We start from the raw sequence: 19,811 nt of genomic DNA on the forward strand, positions 1-19,811 counted from the left end.
CTTCCTGCTTTGTCGGTAGTAACTTCTCTCAGAAACTTTCTGTTTTCTTTAAAACAAAGTTTGTTTTTCCTTCCTGACAAAAAGTAGCAAATATTTGTATAGACAAAGTTGGGAAACACAGAGAAGTCTGAGGAAGAAAGAAAATCACCTATAGATTCCTACCTGAAGTTTACATCTTGGACGTTTTGACTGTTTTCCTTTTTTTTTTTTTTTTTTTTTTTTAAACCAATGAGTGCAATAGTTTCAGCTTCTTTCCCGCTTAGAAGAAAAAACAGGCTCAGCTCACAGGATTTGCATTTCCCAGTTTTATTGTAAAGCCCATGGTTTTGGCTGTACGGTGTTCCGTGAAGTGGCTGTATCCTAGTTCACACAGCAGTGCCCAGGTGGGGGATGTGTAATATCCCCTGTTGTAAATAATGCTGTGAAGAATATCTTGTGAGTGAATTGGTTTTCACGTTTGGATTGTTTCCCAGACTTTGTCATCTAGAAGGCATCTTCGTGATCACCCAGACCACTTCTCCAGCATTAGTGTGTGTTAGCATCACCTGGAGGGCTTGTTAAACCCAGCTGTCACCCCCCAGAGACTCTGGTTCAGTGGGTGAGGGCGGTGCCCGAGAGTCTGGGTTTTAACAAGCTTCCAGGCGGAGCCGATGATGCTCGTAAATGGACCACACTCCAGGTGGCATCGACCAGCCTCTCCTGGGTGGTGAAGTTAAGGCTGACGAGTCAGGACAGTGGAGGAGGCGGGGGGCCAGTGGGTGGTTCCCACGCTCAGCCAGGGACCCCTACCCTTTGCTGCCCCTGATGCCTGGGGAACCTGCCAGAGAAGGGAGCCTTCATCCTCCCAAGGATAGAGGATCTCCTCCATCCAGCCACTCAGGGCAGGCAGATGCTGGTGCAGAGGTGAGCTTAGTGTTGGGATACAGATGGGGGCCAGGGTGAGCACCAGTTTAGGAAAGAAACGGGCGGAGACCATGGTGAATCATCTTAAACGAGAGTGAGTGACAGCCCCTCTAGGGCGCGAGGGGTTAAACAGGCGGCTGGCACAGCCTCCCCGGAGCCAAAGGGGGAACTCGGGAGTAAGTCGTGACTGCCTAATTAATTCAATTAAACTACTTTATAAGCTCCGCTGGTGTCAGTAAATTGTTAAAGTCTATTAAAAACTCAGTGGGACGTGATGAGGGTTTGGGGTTGCTGCACCACCTTCTGGCTCTTCCCTTGTCTTCCTCCCCTGTTGTGAGTGGGGATGCTCTGTCTGATTCACCTGATGACCTGCTGTGTGTGCCGAGGCAGGTCCTACCCCCAGCCACCCGCCCCCTCCCCGGGCTTCTGTTTCCCTCCTGCACAGTTGAGTGATGGACTGGTTCTTGGAACACCCTTTCAGCACCAGAGTTATTAGGATTTGCCAGTCTCTTCAGGTCAGAGGGAGCTGTTACTGCAGAGGCACTGCGCTGTCTCCACTCTCCCGTCTCATCGAGTTCATCTGGGCTCTTTCCTGGGGTGGCTGTGTGGACCCAGAGGGGAGGTGCAGGCTCTAGAGAGTAAGCAGAGTGAATTTCACCTAACCACTAACCCTGTGCTAGGGTCAGGGACTGCTCACAGGGTCTCCTTCAGCACCCCCTCCCCAGTCTGGGACTGGTACCCATGCTCTTACCGGTGAGGATACGGAGATTCCCAGGTATCTACGCAACCTACCCACGAGTACCTGGTGGAGCTGAGATTTCAAGTCAGGGCTGCCGTGCCTCATAGTCCCTTGGCTGACTGCTTGCAGTTGTTTAGTTGCTCAGTCATGTCTGACTCTTTTGCGATGCCACGGATTGTAGCGCTGCCAGGCTCCTCTGTCCATGGGATTTTTCAGGCAAGAATACTGGAGTGGGTTGCCGTTTCCTTCTCCAGGGGATCTAACAACCTAGGAATTGAACCCAGGTCTTCTGCATTGGCAGGTAGATTCTTTACCACTGAGCCACCAGGGAAGCCTGCCTTCCTCTGTAGACGTATTTAAAATAAAGCTGCATCCCCTGGCTAAACCTGGTCCATACTAGTTGAGTTAGTTGCTCGTCTTTAGAAATTCAGAGTTCCCACTTGTTTTGACAGCCTGGATGCCCAGCAGAAGTGAACACTAATTCCTACTGGCCAGCTATCAGCAGGAACAGGTAAGCGGGTCCAGGTAAGAGGGTTTCCAGCTCTGTGCCACATTGCAAGTGTGGGAAAAAATACACGAGAAATGTTCTTTTTGTCTAGTTAGTATCCAGACAGGAGGAACTGAGCAGAGGGAGTGACAGCCCCGTCCCTAGAGGTATGTAAGCAGTGGTTGGCTGACCACTCAGATAGGCCTGTTAGAACCAACATCCTGCAACTGTGGGCCCAGCTGTTGGTTTATACTTTTTTCAGCATTTTATGCTAAGGGCAGACTAGGAATTCAGCAGCAATTGCTCCGTGGCATGTGAGCACTGGATTTACTGTCTTGTTTAGCCAGACGGGTAGGCTAGATAGTACTGGTCTTGAGTATGACTGTGGTCCTGGGTTCGAGGGAAGCGTCTGTCTTAAATTAACCAATGGTGGATCTTTGGCAAGGCTCTTCTTCTCCTGATCCTAGAAGTTTAGGTTAGTTCCCTCTATCTCTGAAAGGCAGCTCAGACAGTATGCTCAATGGGTGGTCCATAGCGAGAGGATGGGGCTGGTCCATAGGAGGAGGATGAGTTAGGGCCAGATACACTTCTAAGTGGAGCATATACAATCTTAGAGAGTGCGTTGTGTGTGTTAGTTACACTCAGTCATGTCCGACGCATTGAGACCCCAGGGACCCACGAGGCTCCTCTGTCCATAGAATACTCCAGGCAAGAATACTGGAATGGGTTGCCATTTCCTTCTCCAGGAGATCTTCCCGGCCCAGGGATCAAACCCTAGTTTCCCACATTCCAGGCAGATTCTTTACCATCTGAGTCATTGGGGAAGTAATAGCAGCCATTGGACCTTTAAAGGCTCTGAAAGGTCCTGCAGTCAAGAAAGGAGATCAGCTTTGTTTATCTGGCCTTCGCCAACCTGGCCACTCTTTCCCTATCCAAGCACACCTTTTGTTTAATGACCTGAATAGACATGAAGACCTAAAATATTACCCTGGAGAGAGTGGCTTTTTTATGGTGGTTCTTTTTGTCATGGACATCCTTTCCATAAATTGGATAAACCAGCCTTCAGCAAGGTGGTGTCTGACTCCCCTAAGCTGGGTTTTCTTAAACCAAAGTCCATGTTTATTCTCAGATCCCAGAGGCTGGCCATGTTCCAGGAGCTTCTTTTGTTTCCAGGAGCCCGCAAGTAGCCAGGCCTTCCAGCTCTGGAATATCCTCTATTTGGGGTTCCCTTTGTAATAGCTATAGTATTTGGTATTTCAGAGAAACCCTCCTTCCCACTTTATACCAGCAGGCAGAGGAACCCATTGATGGGGCTCGGAAGTTGCCTGAAGGTATTTCATGATGTCCTAATAATCCGGAGCTGCCTGTTTAAGAATTTGTGAACTGCGATGGTCCTTTCCAAAAGAAGATTTGCTTAGGAAAATGCTAGTGTAAACAAGATCTTCAGGGGAAGAACTGTAAGGTGTGTGGGGAATCAATCTATTTTTAAGCCTTTTGAAAGCTCCCGTTTGTGGAACACAAACACTATGCTAATTATAAAAACACCTTTTCTGTTCAAAACTTGGGTAAACAAGATGGGAGCTGGGTGGAGGAGGGAAGGAGTGTCGGAACAGAGGTTCAACCAGAGTTTAAACACTGTCGGTCCACACTAGTTGAGTTGGTTGTCCATCTTTAGCAATTCAGATTTCCCACTTGTTTTGGCAGCCTGAATGCCCAGCAGCAGTGGACATGAGTTCCTACTGGCCAGCTGTCAGCAGTAAAAGGTTAAGTGTGGCTTCCTTGTCTTCCCAGCTCTGTACCCCAGCCTCGTTTATTTGTGGGAATGACTTGCACCGCCCCCACCCCTTGGAATGTACTACACCCCTGCCTTTCTAACACTTCCCCTAATGTCTTAAGAGTATAGTTAGCATGTCACTGCTCTTTTCCTCACCTTTAACCGTGGAGGAAGTCTTCTGCCTTGTTCAGCAAAACTTTCGAAGATAAACAGTGTCAGAAGCAACCAAGTGTCTTTTTATTGGACATCTACTAGACATCAGGCTCTGTGCAGATGTCTTATCTCAACTTGGGGTTGAGATAAACCTTCCTGTGCAGCCACCAGCCAGGTGTCACCCAGAGCTCCTGTCCTGTGTGTCTTGAATTGGGGCAGAGGATTCTCAAAGGGTGGATGAGGTCCTTGCCCTTGACCTGCCTTTGTAGAGAGTTGAAATGAAGGGTGAGGTGAACTCCTGAGAAGTGAGACTGTGGGGTCCCTTTGAGCTTTGGGGATGTGGGATGTGGGCGTGGGGAGAGGAAAGGGAAAGAGGGTGGAGGAAGGGAGGGTTAGGGACCTGCCGGAGGAGGTGTGTGATCTTGAGGGGTGGTTAACATTGAGATAGGCCGAGGGGAGAGGAGAGACCATCCCTGGCTCTAATGAAGAGGTAGAAAGATGATAATTAGCAGAGGCTTTATATGTGAATTACATTTGAAAATGCTTAAAAATAGCAGGAGGTTGAAAATAGCAGGTGGTCTACTTGTTAGGGAGGGAATGGGGATGGAAAGAGAGGAAAAGGAAGAGAGAGGTAGATGGATGGATGGAGACATACCAGTTATCTTGGTGGAGGACCCTGAAAACCAAGCGAAGAATTTTGCTAACTAAGGAAATGTGTGTAACCAGTCTTAAGACCCATGAGGGCACAGTCTGTTTATTCATTACTATGTCCTCAGTTTCCAGCAAGGCCTTGACATGATGAATGGTTACTAATTATTTGTTGAGTGAGTGAATGAAGGTACCTAGTCAGTATTTATCACATTTCTCTTTATGGTAACCCTATGAAAAGATGTTTTTACTCCTTTGAACCATTCTTAGAGGTGTGTGTTTGTGTGTGTGTTTATGTGTATGTGTGTGTATTATGGTGGGGGAAGCATGGGGCTATCAGAAAGGTTTTTGTTGTTGTTGCAGTACCATGAAATATTGATCAATTTGATTCTATTGTACGACACAGGGACAATTTTACTAGCGGAAAATATGACCGTGTTATATGGCTGCAATAAAAAATCACAGCCGTGAGCCCAGGCTCAGAAAGCGGAGCAAGCTGACAGTGTAGGCAGGACTCGCTGACTCCCGCCTTTCTGCCAGCGTTAGGGTGCTCTTGCTCCTTCCTGGGGCCAGTGATGAGCTCTGCGGCAGCTAGGAGGTGATAGGTCCCAGCAGAAAATTTATAGAAGAAAGGCTTAACGTCAGTTCAGTTTGCGGTTCTCCTGCAATTAGGACATGTCCAGCGTTGTTTAGTTGTAGATGTAGAGAGTACCAGTCTAGCCTGAGAATTGTCCCATGGGAAGGTTTTGAAGCAGGGATGTAATTTAATGAATGGGTACCATGATATCTCAACAGAAATGCACTTAACTCCGGAGAATATGTATTGTGCAGGTGGCAGATGTCCCGGGGTGAGAACCGGTGTTCTCTGGGTCTCTCTAAGAATGAGAGCATATTGACCCACCGACTGTGATGGTTATGGTGCAAAATGTGTGTCTTTCATAAAACAGGGTTCTTTAATGCAGGTCAACATCTTCATCAGGTGCCCAACCAGCAAAACATTGCCCTGTTCCAACTCTAGAGGACCAACTGGACATTGGGTTTGTGGAAAAATGGGAAGACAGTCTCCCAAGGAGCAGTGCCTTCCCAAGGGGTCACCGGTTGCGAGTCTGCTGCTGTTCAGTCGCTAAGTTCTCTCCGACTCTTTGCGACCCCATGGACTGCAGCACACCAGACTTCCCTGTCCATCACTGTCTCCCAGAGTTTGCTCAAATTCATGTCCGTTGAGTCGGTGGTGCTATCTAACCCTCACATCCTCTGCCACCCTCTTCTCCTTTTGCCTTCACTTTTTGCCAGCATCAGGGTCTTTTCCAGTGAGTTGGCTCTTCACATCAAGTGGCCAAAGTATTGGAGCTTCAGCTTCTGCATCAGTCCTTCCAATGAATATTCAGGGTTGATTTCCTTTAGGATTGACTGGTTTGATCTCGTTGCAGACCAAGGGACTCTCAAGAGTCTTCTCTTTTCAAAAGCATTTCAATTCAAAGGCCTCAGTTCTTTGGTGCTCAGCCTTCTTTATGGTCCAGCTCTCATATCTGTACATGACTACTGGGAAAACCATAGCTTTGAGTATACAGACCTTTGTTGGCAGATTGATGTCTTTGCTTTTTAGTATGCTGTCTAGGTTTGTCTATGGCTTCCCAGGTGGTGCTAGAACCTTCCTGCCAATGCAGGAGACCTAAGAGACAGGGTTCAGTTCCTGGGTTGGGAAGATTCCCTGGAGGAAGGCATGGCAACCCACTACAGTATTCTTGCCTGGAGAATCCCATGGACAGAGGAACCTGGTGGGCTATGAACCTTGCAAAGAGTCAGACACGACTGAAGCAACTTAGCCGTAGGTTTATCGTAGCCTTCCTTCCAAGGAGCAAGTGTTTTTTAATTTCATGGCTGCAGTCACCGTTTACAGTGATTCTGTGAGTTTTAATGGTAAGATCTCAGGTTTATGTACTGGCTTTAGGACTTAACCTCCCCTAAGATGTCACCCTGCCTTGCCTGCTGGTGGCTGACCTGGCAGCTTGTTCAGGAAGAACTGGGATGTGTGAAGAGGGTGGAATAGAGTGGCAGACTCCCCTGGAAGCAGGGATGGAGCTGAGAGAGTGTCCTGGCTTGCTTGGGCCATGTTTTTCCTCTTTTACACTAGGCACCGCAACCTCAGGGCCTTTGCACTTGCTGTTCCTCTTCCCAGAAGGCATTCCCCAGTTATTTTCTTCTCTCTCACTTCCATTTAGTCTTCTCGGTAAGCCTCCTCTGACCTTGATATTTAAAGTTATATCCTCCTTTCGTCCCATCGCCCTTTTTTGCTCCATTTCCTCCCATAGTACTGTTTTCTATTTTACCTTTAGAAAGAAATTATGCTTCCTTTCTGTCTCCGTCCTTTGCGTTCCCAAGGATGTAAACTTTGTGAAGGCAGGGCTTAAAAAACACTTTTAAAAAATAACTTTTTCTTTTGAAAGCAGTTTAGATGTAAAATTTTGCAAAAGTAATGCAAAGAATTTCCATGTATCCTACACCCAGCTTCCTCATATGTTAGCACCTTACATAACCATGGTATAATGCTTCAGTTATGTTATGAAATTCATATTAGCACAGGAAATGAATAGCAATGCAATCCTATGTACCAAGCCACAGACCTTATTCAAGTTTCACGAGTGGCCCCACCAATAGTCCAGGATTCAATCCAGGATCCACCATTGCATTTAGTTATCACGTCCCCTCAATTGTCACCAGTCTGGGACAGATCATGGGCCTTTCTTTGAATTCTGTGCCCTTGACCCCTTTAAAGGGTCCTTACTAATTATTCTGTACAATGCCTCTCAGGTTTTCCAGATATTTGTTGGATCACTGAGTTGGGTTCTGTGTTTCTTTTCATAGCTTGCCCAGAAGGGATGGTACCCCTCCTGGGCATCACAGCAGAAGGTACGGGATGTTAGTATGATTTATCACTAGTGATGTGAACTTTGAACACTTAGTTATGGTGGTGTCTGCCTGGTTTCCCAGTTACTCTCTTACCTTTCATATTAAGAAGTATCTTTGCGACTATGCGAATAACTTGATTCTCATCACACTTTCTGTCCCTGACATCCTTAGATGATTCTTGCCTGCAACAGTTATTACTTTGGTGTTTGCCAAATAGTGATTTCCTATTTCTGTCATTCTTTATACATTTATTAGTTGAAATTCTGTAGAAAGAGCTTTCCTTTCTCCCTCATTTATTCATTTATTTTTTTATACAGGTTTAACTCCTGGCTGTTTATTTTATGGATTATAATCCGTTACTATCATATTCTATTGCTCAAATTGTTCCAGATTTGGCCAGTGACAGCCCCTTCATGCAGGCTCCTCTGTCCTTTTAACAAATGCCCATTATTCTTTGAGCTTGTCCTTATGTTCAGCAAGGTATTCAGGGTGTGCTGTCCCAGCCCTGGAAACAACCTTTATTCTATGAAGGCAGGCAGGGGTTTTTGTCTGTGTTCTTCATTCTGTTGCGTCCTGGTGCTCACAGGGTCTGGCATGTAGTAGGATCACCTCAAATAATTTTTGGATGAATGGATGAATCCTGGGAAGGAAGATTCCATAGGCTAGGTACAAAGGTGACATACAATTCATACTTTTCCTAGTCTCCTCCTGATGAGCCTGAATGAATTGATTTAGAAAGGGAGGGGTCTTTTCCATGTTTTCCTCTCCTGTGAGCCTCAGGGGCTTTGACAGACCCGTTCTGTCACTTTCATCCTGTTCTCCTTGCTGCACAGTGTGAAAAGGATCCCAGGGCATCCCCGATCTTGTAGAAATAGATCTTGTCGAGTAGAAAGAGCCAAAGGCGGGGAAAGCAGCCAAGAGGAGCAGGCTGGCTGGAGAGTTAGCTGGGGCTGGCAGAGCCGGGCCTGCTCGCTGCTAATGACTTGGTTGAACACCAGCCGTGGCAGGCAGGAGGCTCCAGCAGTTGACGGCAGAGGTCCAGGGACCCCCACCAGCGTGTCTGTAGCTGGGGGGCTGCCAAGAGCCACTCCTGGTCTCCTGAGACGCACAGGTCTCGCTTGAATATTTTATGAGTTTTTCTTTATGAAAGATTAAAACTCAGTCACGTTGGCTTTGGAAAAGCTTGTGATAATCAGATTTTTATTTATGAGTTGGACTGTGTGTGTGTGTGTTCCCCTGAAGAGGGGAACGGGCTGCCAGGCTTTCTTGCCGACCCTTCTGGCAGATTTCTGGGCCAGGAGCAGCCTTGGCAAGTGGTAGCCCCTTTTCCGAGTCAGGAGAGGCCCTGCTGGCTCCTGAGATGGCGTTGCTGGTGCCTCTGAGAACGGTGCAGACCCCTTCACAGGGTGGTGCCTTCTCTGATACCACCTCTACTCAGCGGTTCAGGTTTGTGGAACACCGCGATGTCTTGTGTTCGCGCCAGTTCTGCAGGGCGGTCCTGGGAACTGGGCCAGGCGGGCACGGTTGTCTTAGTTTGCAGGCAGAGAAACGGAGTCCCAGGAAAAGGGAAACGACTGCCTCTCCATTGTGCTTAAGGGTCTGGAAAGCATAAACATATTTTAAAATGTCTCAGTACCCAGGTGAAGCTGCCAGCTCCTCAAGGCTCTCCTGGGTTGGGGTAACATAGAAGAGGTTTATGTGGATGAAGGAGACGGGGGAAGAGCCGGAGGAAGAGTTACAGTTGCTTAGAGCAGGCCTCCTGGGAGGGAGAGGGCAGTGTCAGCTTGCCTTGAATCTGTATTTATCAAGTATGTATACTATGTGATACCTAACAGGGGCAAGAACCTGGATAGATCCCAGCAGGTGATGGAACACCACCTGTCAAAGACAGCAAGCCTTCTATGGTCTCCGGTCAGGGATACTGGAGGCCTGTTCGCTCAGCCTGGGGATGTAGCCATCAGCAAAGGCAAGCATTGGTGAGCTGTGTATGCCCCCAGCTTAGCACTCAGCATGCTCCACCCCAGGGTACGTGTGGCTCAGAGTAGCGAGGGGTCCCATTCTAGCATTCTTTTCGGTCACTTATCCATCCATCCCAGAAGTGTTTATTGAGTGCCTGAAGTAGGTCCAGCACTGTACTAGATACCGGGGTGAATTAGACCACAGGACCCCTGCCCTGTGGGCTTCACTACAAACGGCAGTTTTCCCGTATGTAGGGTAAGTGCTCTAATGGTGGAAATCCAGGGGTTTGTAGAAGGCGCCTCTGTCCATGTGTCTCATCCTCAGGACAGCTCTGCAGTAGATGCTGTCATCATCTCCTTTTTACTGGTGAGGAAACTGAAGCTCAGGTGTTGACTTCACCAACAGGTAGCAAAGCCAAGTTGGAGCCCATGGGCTCAACTCCCCAGCGAAGGAAGGAGCTGGCCAGTGTTTAACAGTCAGTCCATGGCTAAATGAACAGACTTTCCATCACTCCAGCCCCCCTGACTTATTGTGAACAAGAGTGAGTGAGGATGCTGGGGCCAGAATCTCATCCTGTCTGAACCAGGCAGGGGCTTGATGCCTGGTTGGAGCTGGGGAGCAAATGGAGCCCTGGGCTGGGCATGGAAGCCTCTGCATCATCTGGATCCAGAACAGAGAATCTCTGTTGGAAGAGCTCCTGGCTTCCCACTCCAGCATGCTTGCCTGGAGAATCCCATGGACGGAGGAGCCTGGTGGGCTACAGTCCATGGGGTCCCAAAGAGTCGGACATGATGAGGAGAAACGAGCCTACGACATAGGGTGGTCGTGATGACTAAGTGAAGTACTGAGTAGGAAGTGCTACGCACAGTGCCTGGCATGAGAGGAGCCAAAGTGGCAGTTTGTGGTAGTCCTAATAGGATTTAGCGGTGGGTTTCTGCAGATTGCTATGTGGCTGGTGGTAGCTTAGGTGTCTTTGTGTTCCACTTGGCTTGAAGGCATGAGCTCTACCTGGTAGTCCATTTCACAGGCGGAAGTCGGTTGTATGATGACTAGCAGTTCTGTGGTTATTGGGCGTTGTGTGATGGGATGATGTTCTTTTGCTCGTGTGCAGACTCCCCAGGAACAGGGCTGGTGGCGTTCCTGTTGGTGGTCTTGGCTCAGAACCTGGCGTGGATCAGGCACTCAGTACTTTTGCCATTTTTAAAAGTTCCTTGATCATAAAGCTTCATTTATCATGAAGCTTTTGTATCTGTCAGACTGAGATTGGAATCCTGAGCCCTGTTTCTTCTGCCTAATGGCTAGGGCAGGTAAATTACTTCGCCTTTCTGGTCTGTTTCCCCATCTCTCAAACCAGGTGAGTGTTATGCACCTGGTTTCTATTCTGAGGCCAGAGAATTACTCCAGCCTTTCGCCTGTCAGGCCAAGGATATTCTGTCTCCATCCAGTGGGTCAAAGGTTTCTTCCTGGTTACAGCAACTGAGGATCCAGTCTCTTTTCCCAGAGTCTCAAGACATCCACATCTGAAGGAAAAACCCTCCGAGGCTGATGGGGTCAGAGGTCACTGAGTTCAGAACTGATGAGTTGCGATTTGCCACGACCTCCTTTTAGGAGACAGAAGGAAACAGCACATGTCTGGAAGGAAGGAAGAAGGGACAGCTTCTTTGTTTCCGTTGGGCAAACAAGACTCTCTGAACTTCACTCATCCTGAAAAGTTTCCCGCTAATCAAACCCTTTTTTGGACTATTCCCTGCATACAAGATTTTTATGACAGAGCTTTTTTACAAAGCAAAAAGTACCTTCTGTGACGTGAATCATCACTCCTGATATTTGTGTAAACCTGACCTTTCTTATGTTGTTTTCTTGCCTTTTTTTTCTTTTTACTTCTGTTATTTTTTTTATTAACCAAAGGAATGCAGGTTCACTGCTGAACAGGTAGGAAGTCCAGATGAGCAAAAAAAAAGGAATAAAAAATCAAGGTCATCTATAACCTTCCCAGAACCTGGAGATAACCCCTCTGGATGTTGATATTTGATGTATTGATATTTTGATGTATCAGGAGACATGTGACGTGCAGAACATAAAAGTTCACTCATTTAGGAAGTGTTTGCTGGACTTCTACCCTGTGCATAGTGTTGGAGAGAAACCAGGGAGCAAAAAATAGATACCATTCTGCAGGAAGCAATTTATGTAGACAAAAGGAAGGAAAGAAATTGATGTGGAATGGGGACTGAGGAAAGATCTGAAACCGATAGTAAAAGTTGTCCTAAGAGCTCTGTGAGTTTTGACCTGACTCGGGAATGGTTGGACATGAAGTGGCTGGAAGGGGGAGAGGGAGGGTATATTGGCAGCTTCCAGGAGCACTGATGCATACTCCCCAGAGAAAGTGGTACTGGTTGGTGTCTGTATACTGGGGGGATAAGCACAGAACTGAACTGAGGTTTTTTGGGGTTTTTTTTGCACATTGCTATGTAGTTGTTCTATTGATAGTACCATTTGTTGAAAGACTATCCTTTCTCCATTGAATTGCCTTTTTCAAAGATCATTTAACTGTATTTGTGGGTCTTTTTCTGAGCTTTCTATTCTGTTCTGCTGATCTATTTGTCTGTTCTTTCACCAATACCACACACTTGATTACCATAGTTTTACAGTAAGTCTCGAAGTCAGATAGTGTGTTTTTTGCCTTTGTTCTTCTTCAGTGCTCGCTGGCTACTCTGGGTCTTCTGGTCTTTCCATTTATACTTTACCATTAGTTTGTCAACAGTCACAACATAACTTGCTGGAATTTTGATTGGGATTGTGTTGATTCCGTAGATTAAGTTGACAACCAACATCTTAACAATATTGAGTTTTTCTTTCATGAATATGGAATATTTCTTTATTTATTTAGAGTTTTTAAATTTTATTCCATCAAAGTTTTATAGTCTTCATGTATCATTTACATATTTTGTTAGATTTACACCTAAGTAATGCTCTCCTTTATTAGTGCCAATATAAGTGGTATTGTGTTTTAAATTTCCATTTACAGTACCCTGTTTGTACATATAAAAACAGTTGACTTTTTAAAATACTAAACTGGGATCCTGCCACCTTCTTATATTACTTATTCCAGTTTTTTTTTTTAATATCAAAGGTTTTCTTTTGTATTTTCTAAACAGTAGTCATGTATCTTTGAATAAAGAAAATTTTATTTCTTCCTTCTCAGTCTGTATGCTTTTAATTTACTTTTCTTGTCTTGTTGCGTTAGCTAGGACTTACTGTATGATGTTGAGTAGGGATGGAGAAGGGGACATCTTTGCCTTCTTTCTGGTCTTTCCATCCTTGCCTTGCTTCCAGGAGAAGACATCTGGTTTCTTACCATTACATATGATCTTAGCTGTAGGTTTTCTGATACATATTCTTCATCAAATTGAGGAAGTTCCCCTATATTCCTAGTTTTCTGAGAGTTTTTTTTTTATCATAAATAGGTGTTGGATCTTGTCAGATGCACAGCTATTGATATGACAATGTGATTTTTCTTTCTAGCCTGTAGATGTGATGGATTATGTGAATTGATTTTTCAGTGTTCAAGCCAGCCTTGCATACCTGGAATAAATCTCATTTGTTATGGTGTATACCTCTTTTTGCTTCCCTGGTGGCCAAGATGGTAAAGAATCCACCTGCAATGCAAGAGACCTGACTTCAATCCCTGGGTTGGGAAGATCCCGTGGAGAAGGGAACGGCTACCACTCCAGTATTCTGGCCTGGAGAATTCCATGGACAGAGGATCCCAGCAGGCTACAGTCCAAGGGATCGCAAAGAGTCGGACATGACTGAGCAACTTTCACACATATGCTTCTTTTTATACGTTGTTCAACTAAGTTTGCTAATATTTTATTGGTGATTTATGCATTAGTGTTCAGGAAAGAGAATCATTTGTGGTTTTCTTTTTTTTGTATTATCTTTATCTGGTCTTGGTGTTAGAGTAATACTGACTTCATATAATGAGTTGAGAAGTGTCCCCTATGCTTCTTTTTCTTGGAGAAGATTGTAGAGAATTGGTATCATTTCATCCCTAAGTATCAGAGTGTACTACTGAAACCATCTGGACCTGGTACTTTTTTTTTTTTTTGGAAGGCTTTTTTTATTGATTCAGTTATATATATATACATATATATATATATATGTATAAATGTATGAAATAGATTATTTGTTTCTCCTTATCTGAATTTTACTAAATTGTGTCTTTCAAGGAATTGGTCCATTTCATTTAAGTTAGATTTATGGTCAAGGAGTTCATAATATTCCTTTATTCTTTTATATCCATGAGGTCAATGCTGATAGCCTTTTTCCACTTCAGATATTAGTAATCTGTGTTTCTGTTTTATTGTCTTGGTTATCATGGCTAGCCACATGACTGTGGCTCAGATCATGAACTCCTTATTGCAAAATTCAGACTTAAATTGAAGAAAGTAGGGAAAACCACTAGACCATTCAGGTATGACCTAAATAAAATCCCTTAGAATTATACAGTGGAAGTGATAAATAGATTCAGGAGATTAGATCTGATAGACAAAGTGCCTGAAGAACTATGGATGGAGGTTTGTGACGTTGTACAGAAGGCAGTGATCAAGACCATCCCCAAGAAAAAGAATGCAAAAAGGCAAAATGGTTGTCTGAGGAGGCCTTACAAATAGCTGAGGAAAGAGAAGTTAAAAGCAAAGGAGAAAAGGAAAGATATACCCATTTGAATGCAGAGTTCCAAAGAAGAGCAAGGAGAGATAAAAAAGCTTTCCTCAGTGATCAATGCAAAGAAATAGAGGAAAACAATAGAATGGGAAAGACTTCAAGAAAATTAGAGATACCAAGGGAACATTTCATGCAAAGTTGGGCACAATAAAGGACAGAAATGGTACGGACCAAACAGAGCAGAAGATATTAAGAAGAGGTGGCAAGAATACTCAGAAGAACTATACAAAAAAGATCTTCATGACCCAGATAATCACAATGGTGTGGTCACTCACCTAGAGCCAGACATCCTGGAATGTGAAATCAAGTGGGCCTTAGGAAGCATCACTACGAACAAAGCTAGTGGAGGTGATAGAATTCCAGTTGAGCTATTTCAAATCCTAAAAGACAATGCTCTGAAAGGGCTGCACTGAATATGCCAGCAAATTTGGAAAACTCAGCAGTGGCCACAGGACTGGAAAAGGTCAGTTTTCATTCCAATCCCAAAGAAAGGAAATGCCAAAGAATGCTCAAACTACTGCATAATTGCACTCATCTCACATGCTAGCAAAGGAATGCTCAAAATTCTCCAAGCCAGGCTTCAACAGTACATGAACCATGAACTTCCAGATGTTCAAGGTGGATTTAGAAAAGGCAGAGGAACCAGAGATCAAATTGCCAACATCCGTTGGATCATTGAAAAAGCAAGAGAATTCCAGAAAAACATCTGCTTCTACATTATTGATTACGTCAAAGCCTTTGACTGTGTAGATCACAACAAACTGGAAGATTCTTCAAAAGATGGGAATACTAGACCACCTGACATGCCTCTTGAGAAATCTGTATGCAGGTCAAGAAGCAACAGTTGGAACTGGACATGAAACAGCAGACTGGTTCCAAATAGGGAAAGGAGTACATCAAGGCTGTATATTGTCACCCTGTTTATTTAACTTATATGCATCATGTGAAATGCCAGGCTGGATGAAGCACATGCTGGAATCAAGATTGCCAGGAGAAATATTAATAACCTCAGATATGCAGATGACACCACCCTTATGGCAGAAAGTGAAGAAGAACTAAAGAGCCTCTTAATGAAAGTGAAAGAGGAGAGTGAAAAAGTTGGCTTAAAACTCAACATTAAAAAAATGAAGATCATGGCATCTGGTCCCCCATTCATGGCAAATACATAGGGAAACAATGGAAACAGTGACAGACTTTATTTTTTTGGGGGCTCCAAAATCACTGCAGATGGTGACTGCAGCCATGAAATTAAAAGATGCTTGCTCCTTGGAAGAAAAGCTATGACCAACTAGACAGCATATTAAAAAGCAGAAACATTACTTTGCCAACAAAGGTCCATCTATTCGAAGCTATGGTTTTTCCAGTAGTCATGTATGGATGTGAGAGTTGGACTATAGAGAAAGCTGAGCGCCAAAGAATTGATGCTTTTGAACGGTGGTGTTGGAGAAGACGCTTGAGAGTCCCTTGAACTGCATGGAGATCCAACCAGTCTATCCTAAAGGAAATCAGTCCTGAATATTCATTGGAAGGACTGATGCTGTAGCTGAAACTCCAATACTTTGGCCATCTGGTGCAAAGAACAGACTCATTGGAAAAGACCCTGATGCTGGGAACGATTGAGGGCAGGAGGACAAGGGGATGACAGAGGATGAGATAGTTGGATGGTATCACTGACTCGATGGACATGAGTTTGAGCAAGCTCTGGGAGTGGTGATGAACACGGGCGCCTGGTGTGCTGCAGTCCATGGGGTCACAAAGAGTCAGACACGACCGAGCGACTGAACTGAACTGATCGTGGCTAGAGGTTTATCAGTTTTATTGGTCTTTTCAAACAACTAGTGTTTGCTTTCATTAATTTTTGCTATTGATTTCCAGTTTGAAGTTTCATTGACTTCTGCTCTTTCTTTTCTTATGATTGTTTTAAGTTTATACTGTTCTACTTTCTCTAGTTTCCTAAGATGGATGCATATATGAATGATTTTAGATCCAGCTTTTTTCTAATATATGTATTCAGTTCAATAAAATTCCCTCTAAGCACTGCATTCACTGCGTTCCACAAATTCTAATAATTGTGTTTTCATTTTCATTTAGTTAAAAATATTTAAAAATTTCTCTTGAGACTTCCACTTTGACCCATGTGTTATTTAGAAGACTCTTGTTTAATCTCCAAGTATTTAAGTTTTCCATCAATATTTCCAGCAAATATTTTGAAATTTAAAATACAGTTTTCTATTATTTATTTCTGGTTAAACCCATTGTGGTCTGAGAGCATATTTTGTATGGTTTCTGGTTGTTGTTTTTTTTTAACTTGTTAAGGTGTATTTTAGTCTAGAATGTGATCTGTTTTGGTGACTTTTATGTGAGCTTGAGAAGAGTGTGTATTCTGTTGTTGGATGAAGTACTCTATAAATGTCAGTTAGATCCTGTTGATTGATGGTGCTATTCAGTTTAGCTATATCCTTACTGATGTTAGGCTTCACTTTGTAGTTCTGTCAGTTTTGTCTCAGATATTCTCATGCTGTGTTGTTAGGTGCATGTATGTTAAAGATTGCTGTGTCTTGCAGAATTGACCCGTCATTGTGTAATACTCCTTTTTTATTCCTGTTTTTCTTGCTCTGATTCTTGCTTTGTCTGAAATTAATATAGCTACTCTAGATTTGTTTTAATTTGTGTTAGCATGGTATATTTTTCCCCTATATGTTTACTTTTAATGTATATATATATGTTTTTATATCAATATTTAAAGTGGATTTTGTTTTTAGGACACAAAATATAGTTGGATCTGGAGTTTTTTTGTTTTGTTTTTTTTTTAATCTGTTCTGATAGTCTGTGTCTTTTAATCAGTGTATTTAGGCCATTCATAGTTAAAGTGATTATTAATATGTACCATATTTGGAACTGTTTTCTATTTGTTGTCCTTGAGTTTTTCTTTTTTGTCTTTTCCTTTTTTCTGCCTCCTCTGGTTTTAATTGAGCACTTTATATGATTCTGTATTCTCCCTTCTCATAGCATCTGAAGTCTTTAAAATTTTTTTTTAGTGATTGCCCAAGACTCTGCAATATACATTAACATTTAATCTAAGTCCATTTTAAAATAACACTGTTTTGCTTCAGGTAGTGCATGTATCTTATAACAGGATTCCTAGTTGTTCCCTCCCATCTCTTGTGAGGATGAGATGGTTGGATAGCATTACCGACTCAATGAACATGAGTTTGAGTAAATTCCAGGAGATAGTGAAGGACAAGGAAGCCTGGCACGCTGCAGTCCATCGGGGCACAAAGAGTCAGACACGACTTAGCAACTCAGCAACAACAACAATAATCTCTTGTGAAACTGCTGTTATTCATCTCACTAATTCGCAAGTTATAGTTGTCCATATATTGTTTTCTTACTATTATTTTGAACAAAGTTATCTACTAGGTGACTTAAGAATAAGAAAAATAAAAATTTTATTTTACTCTCATTTTTTCCTTCTCCCACACTGTTCCCTTGTTTTGTGTATGTTGAGTTTCTGACCTGTTATTTTCCTTCTCCCTGAAGAACTTTTAAAATTTCTTTTAGGGATCTACTGGTGACAGATTTCCTTAAATGCTTGTCTGTATTTTTTCTTCACTTTTAAAGGGAAATCTTACCAGATACAGGTTACTACATTGGTAGCTGTTTTCTTTGAACACCGTGAGTATTTCATGCCCCTGTTTTCTTGCTTGCATGGTGTTTGGTGAGAGCTCCAGGGTGATTCTTATCTTTGTTACTCCATAGGTAAACAGGCTTTTCTTGTTGTTGTTCATTTGTTTCTAATGACTTCTGGCTGCTTTCATGATTTCCTCTTTGTCTTTGATTTTTCTGTCCTTTGAAAATGATATGCCTAGGTGTAGATTTTTTGTTACTTATTTTGCTTGTTGCTCTCTGAGCTTTCTGGATTTGTGGTTTAGTGTCTTGTCATTAATTTTGGAAAACTCTCAGCCATTATTATATCAAATATTTCTTTTGTTTTCTTTGTTCTCCTGACACTCTCATTATGTATATGTTACACCTTTTGTAATTATCCTATAGTTCTTGGACATTCACCTTCTTCTTTTTTTTTTTTTTTACATTCTTTCTTGTCTTTGCTTTATCATTTTGAGAAGTTTCACTTTCTGGCATTTGCTTTTGATTCTTGGTTAGAGTTTCCATCTCTTTGCTTACATTGCTATCCATTTTTAGGTGTTGTCCACCTTTTCCATTTTGAGCCCTTTGTATACTAATCATAGTTGTATTAAAGTCCTGGCTTGAAAATTGTAAAATCTGTTTTGTATCCGAGTCTGACCGTGATGCCTGCTGTGTCTCTTTAGACTTGTCTTTTGCCTTTAATCATGCCCTGTAATTTTTGATTGAGAGCCAGACATGATATAACTAGTAACAGGAACTGAGGTAATCAGCGTTCTAGTTTGAGGTTTTATGTCTATCTGGTTAGGAGTTAGGCTGTGCTAACAATTGGCTATAATTGTAGGTGTCAGAGGCTAAAATTTCCTCTGGTGGCCTTGTTTTTGTCTTCCCTGTAGTTTTCGGGTTTCTTTTGAGACTGCTTAAGTAGAGTCTGAACCTTGCAGATCCTTTAGCTGTAATCCTCTATTAATTGTTCAGGAGCCCTACCGATGTGGTGGCGAGGTGTGGGGAGAGGAGAAGCATGTTAGACTCTTGTGATTAGTGGTCAGTCTTTTAGTGGGCCTGGGTCCCTGGCCTGTGACCTTAACAAGTGCGTCTCTATTTTTTTTCCTCTTTAGGTCAGACCGGAAGGTCAGAGGGGACTGGATTTGGGTATTTCCCTGCCCTGATGTCAGTTAGTTCCTTGTAGAACTCACTTTGGTTAAACTCCATAAATATTTTCCCTTGAGGGTAGGCCTGTGTTAAATAGCACAGAATGTTCTGGGTATATTTAAAAATTGTTACTTTTCACCAAGCGGAGAACTTTCTTCCATCTTAAAACCCTGAGAAGCTGGTAAGGCTCCTGGAGATAAAACTCAGGAAGGAGTTGCAACCCCCAGGAGATTTTTCTCCCTCAAGCCCATCTGTGCTCAGTCTCTGTAATTACCCCCAAGTGTTCCTACCAGCTCCTGGCTGCAGGGGGCAGCTTCAGCTCGTGGTAAGCTATGAGTCTCTTTATTCACCTTTCTCTCCAGATTTCAGGGCCTGGAGATCTCTGTTCTCTGATGGCCTAAGATAAGTTATTAATTTTTCAGTTTGTCAAGCTTTTCTTCCTCTCTTTTAAAAAAAGATTTGTTTATTTATTTAGCTGTGCCAGGTCCTAGTCGCGGCCTGTGGGATCTTGTATTGCCGCGCACAGATGCTAGCTGTGGAGTGCAGGCTCAGTAGTTGTGGTTGGCACATTTATTTGTTTTGTGGCATGTGGGATCTTGGTTCCCTGACCAGGAATCAAACCTGCGTCCCCTGCATTGAGAGGAGGATTCTTAACCACTGGACCAGCAGCAAAGTCCTTAGCTTCTCTCTTGTGAACTCATTCCAAGTTGAAGTGG

General features: G+C 43.5%; 1 protein-coding gene across 29 annotated transcripts in view; it reads left to right on the top strand.

The window, feature by feature from the left end:
- ZNF618 (zinc finger protein 618) overlaps positions 1-19,811 on the top strand; it is a 204,755-nt gene that overhangs the window by 43,000 nt on the left and 141,944 nt on the right. For 15 of the 29 annotated variants that reach the window (XM_055579413.1, XM_055579416.1, XM_055579414.1 and 12 more), the window contains exon 1: positions 398-903. The exons of 2 other annotated variants lie outside the window; for them this stretch is intronic. In XM_055579413.1, the coding sequence (XP_055435388.1) occupies positions 664-903 (240 nt within the window). In that variant the 5' untranslated portion in view covers positions 398-663. Of the gene's footprint in view, positions 1-397; positions 904-928; positions 1,080-2,094; positions 2,154-3,389; positions 3,592-3,833; positions 3,893-19,811 lie in introns of those variants that run through there. 12 more of the 29 variants (XR_008713931.1, XM_055579437.1, XM_055579434.1 and 9 more) reach the window with 9 other exon arrangements.

Source organism: Bubalus kerabau, chromosome 4 (genome assembly GCF_029407905.1).
Source record: "Bubalus kerabau isolate K-KA32 ecotype Philippines breed swamp buffalo chromosome 4, PCC_UOA_SB_1v2, whole genome shotgun sequence".
Lineage (NCBI taxonomy): Eukaryota > Metazoa > Chordata > Mammalia > Artiodactyla > Bovidae > Bubalus > Bubalus kerabau.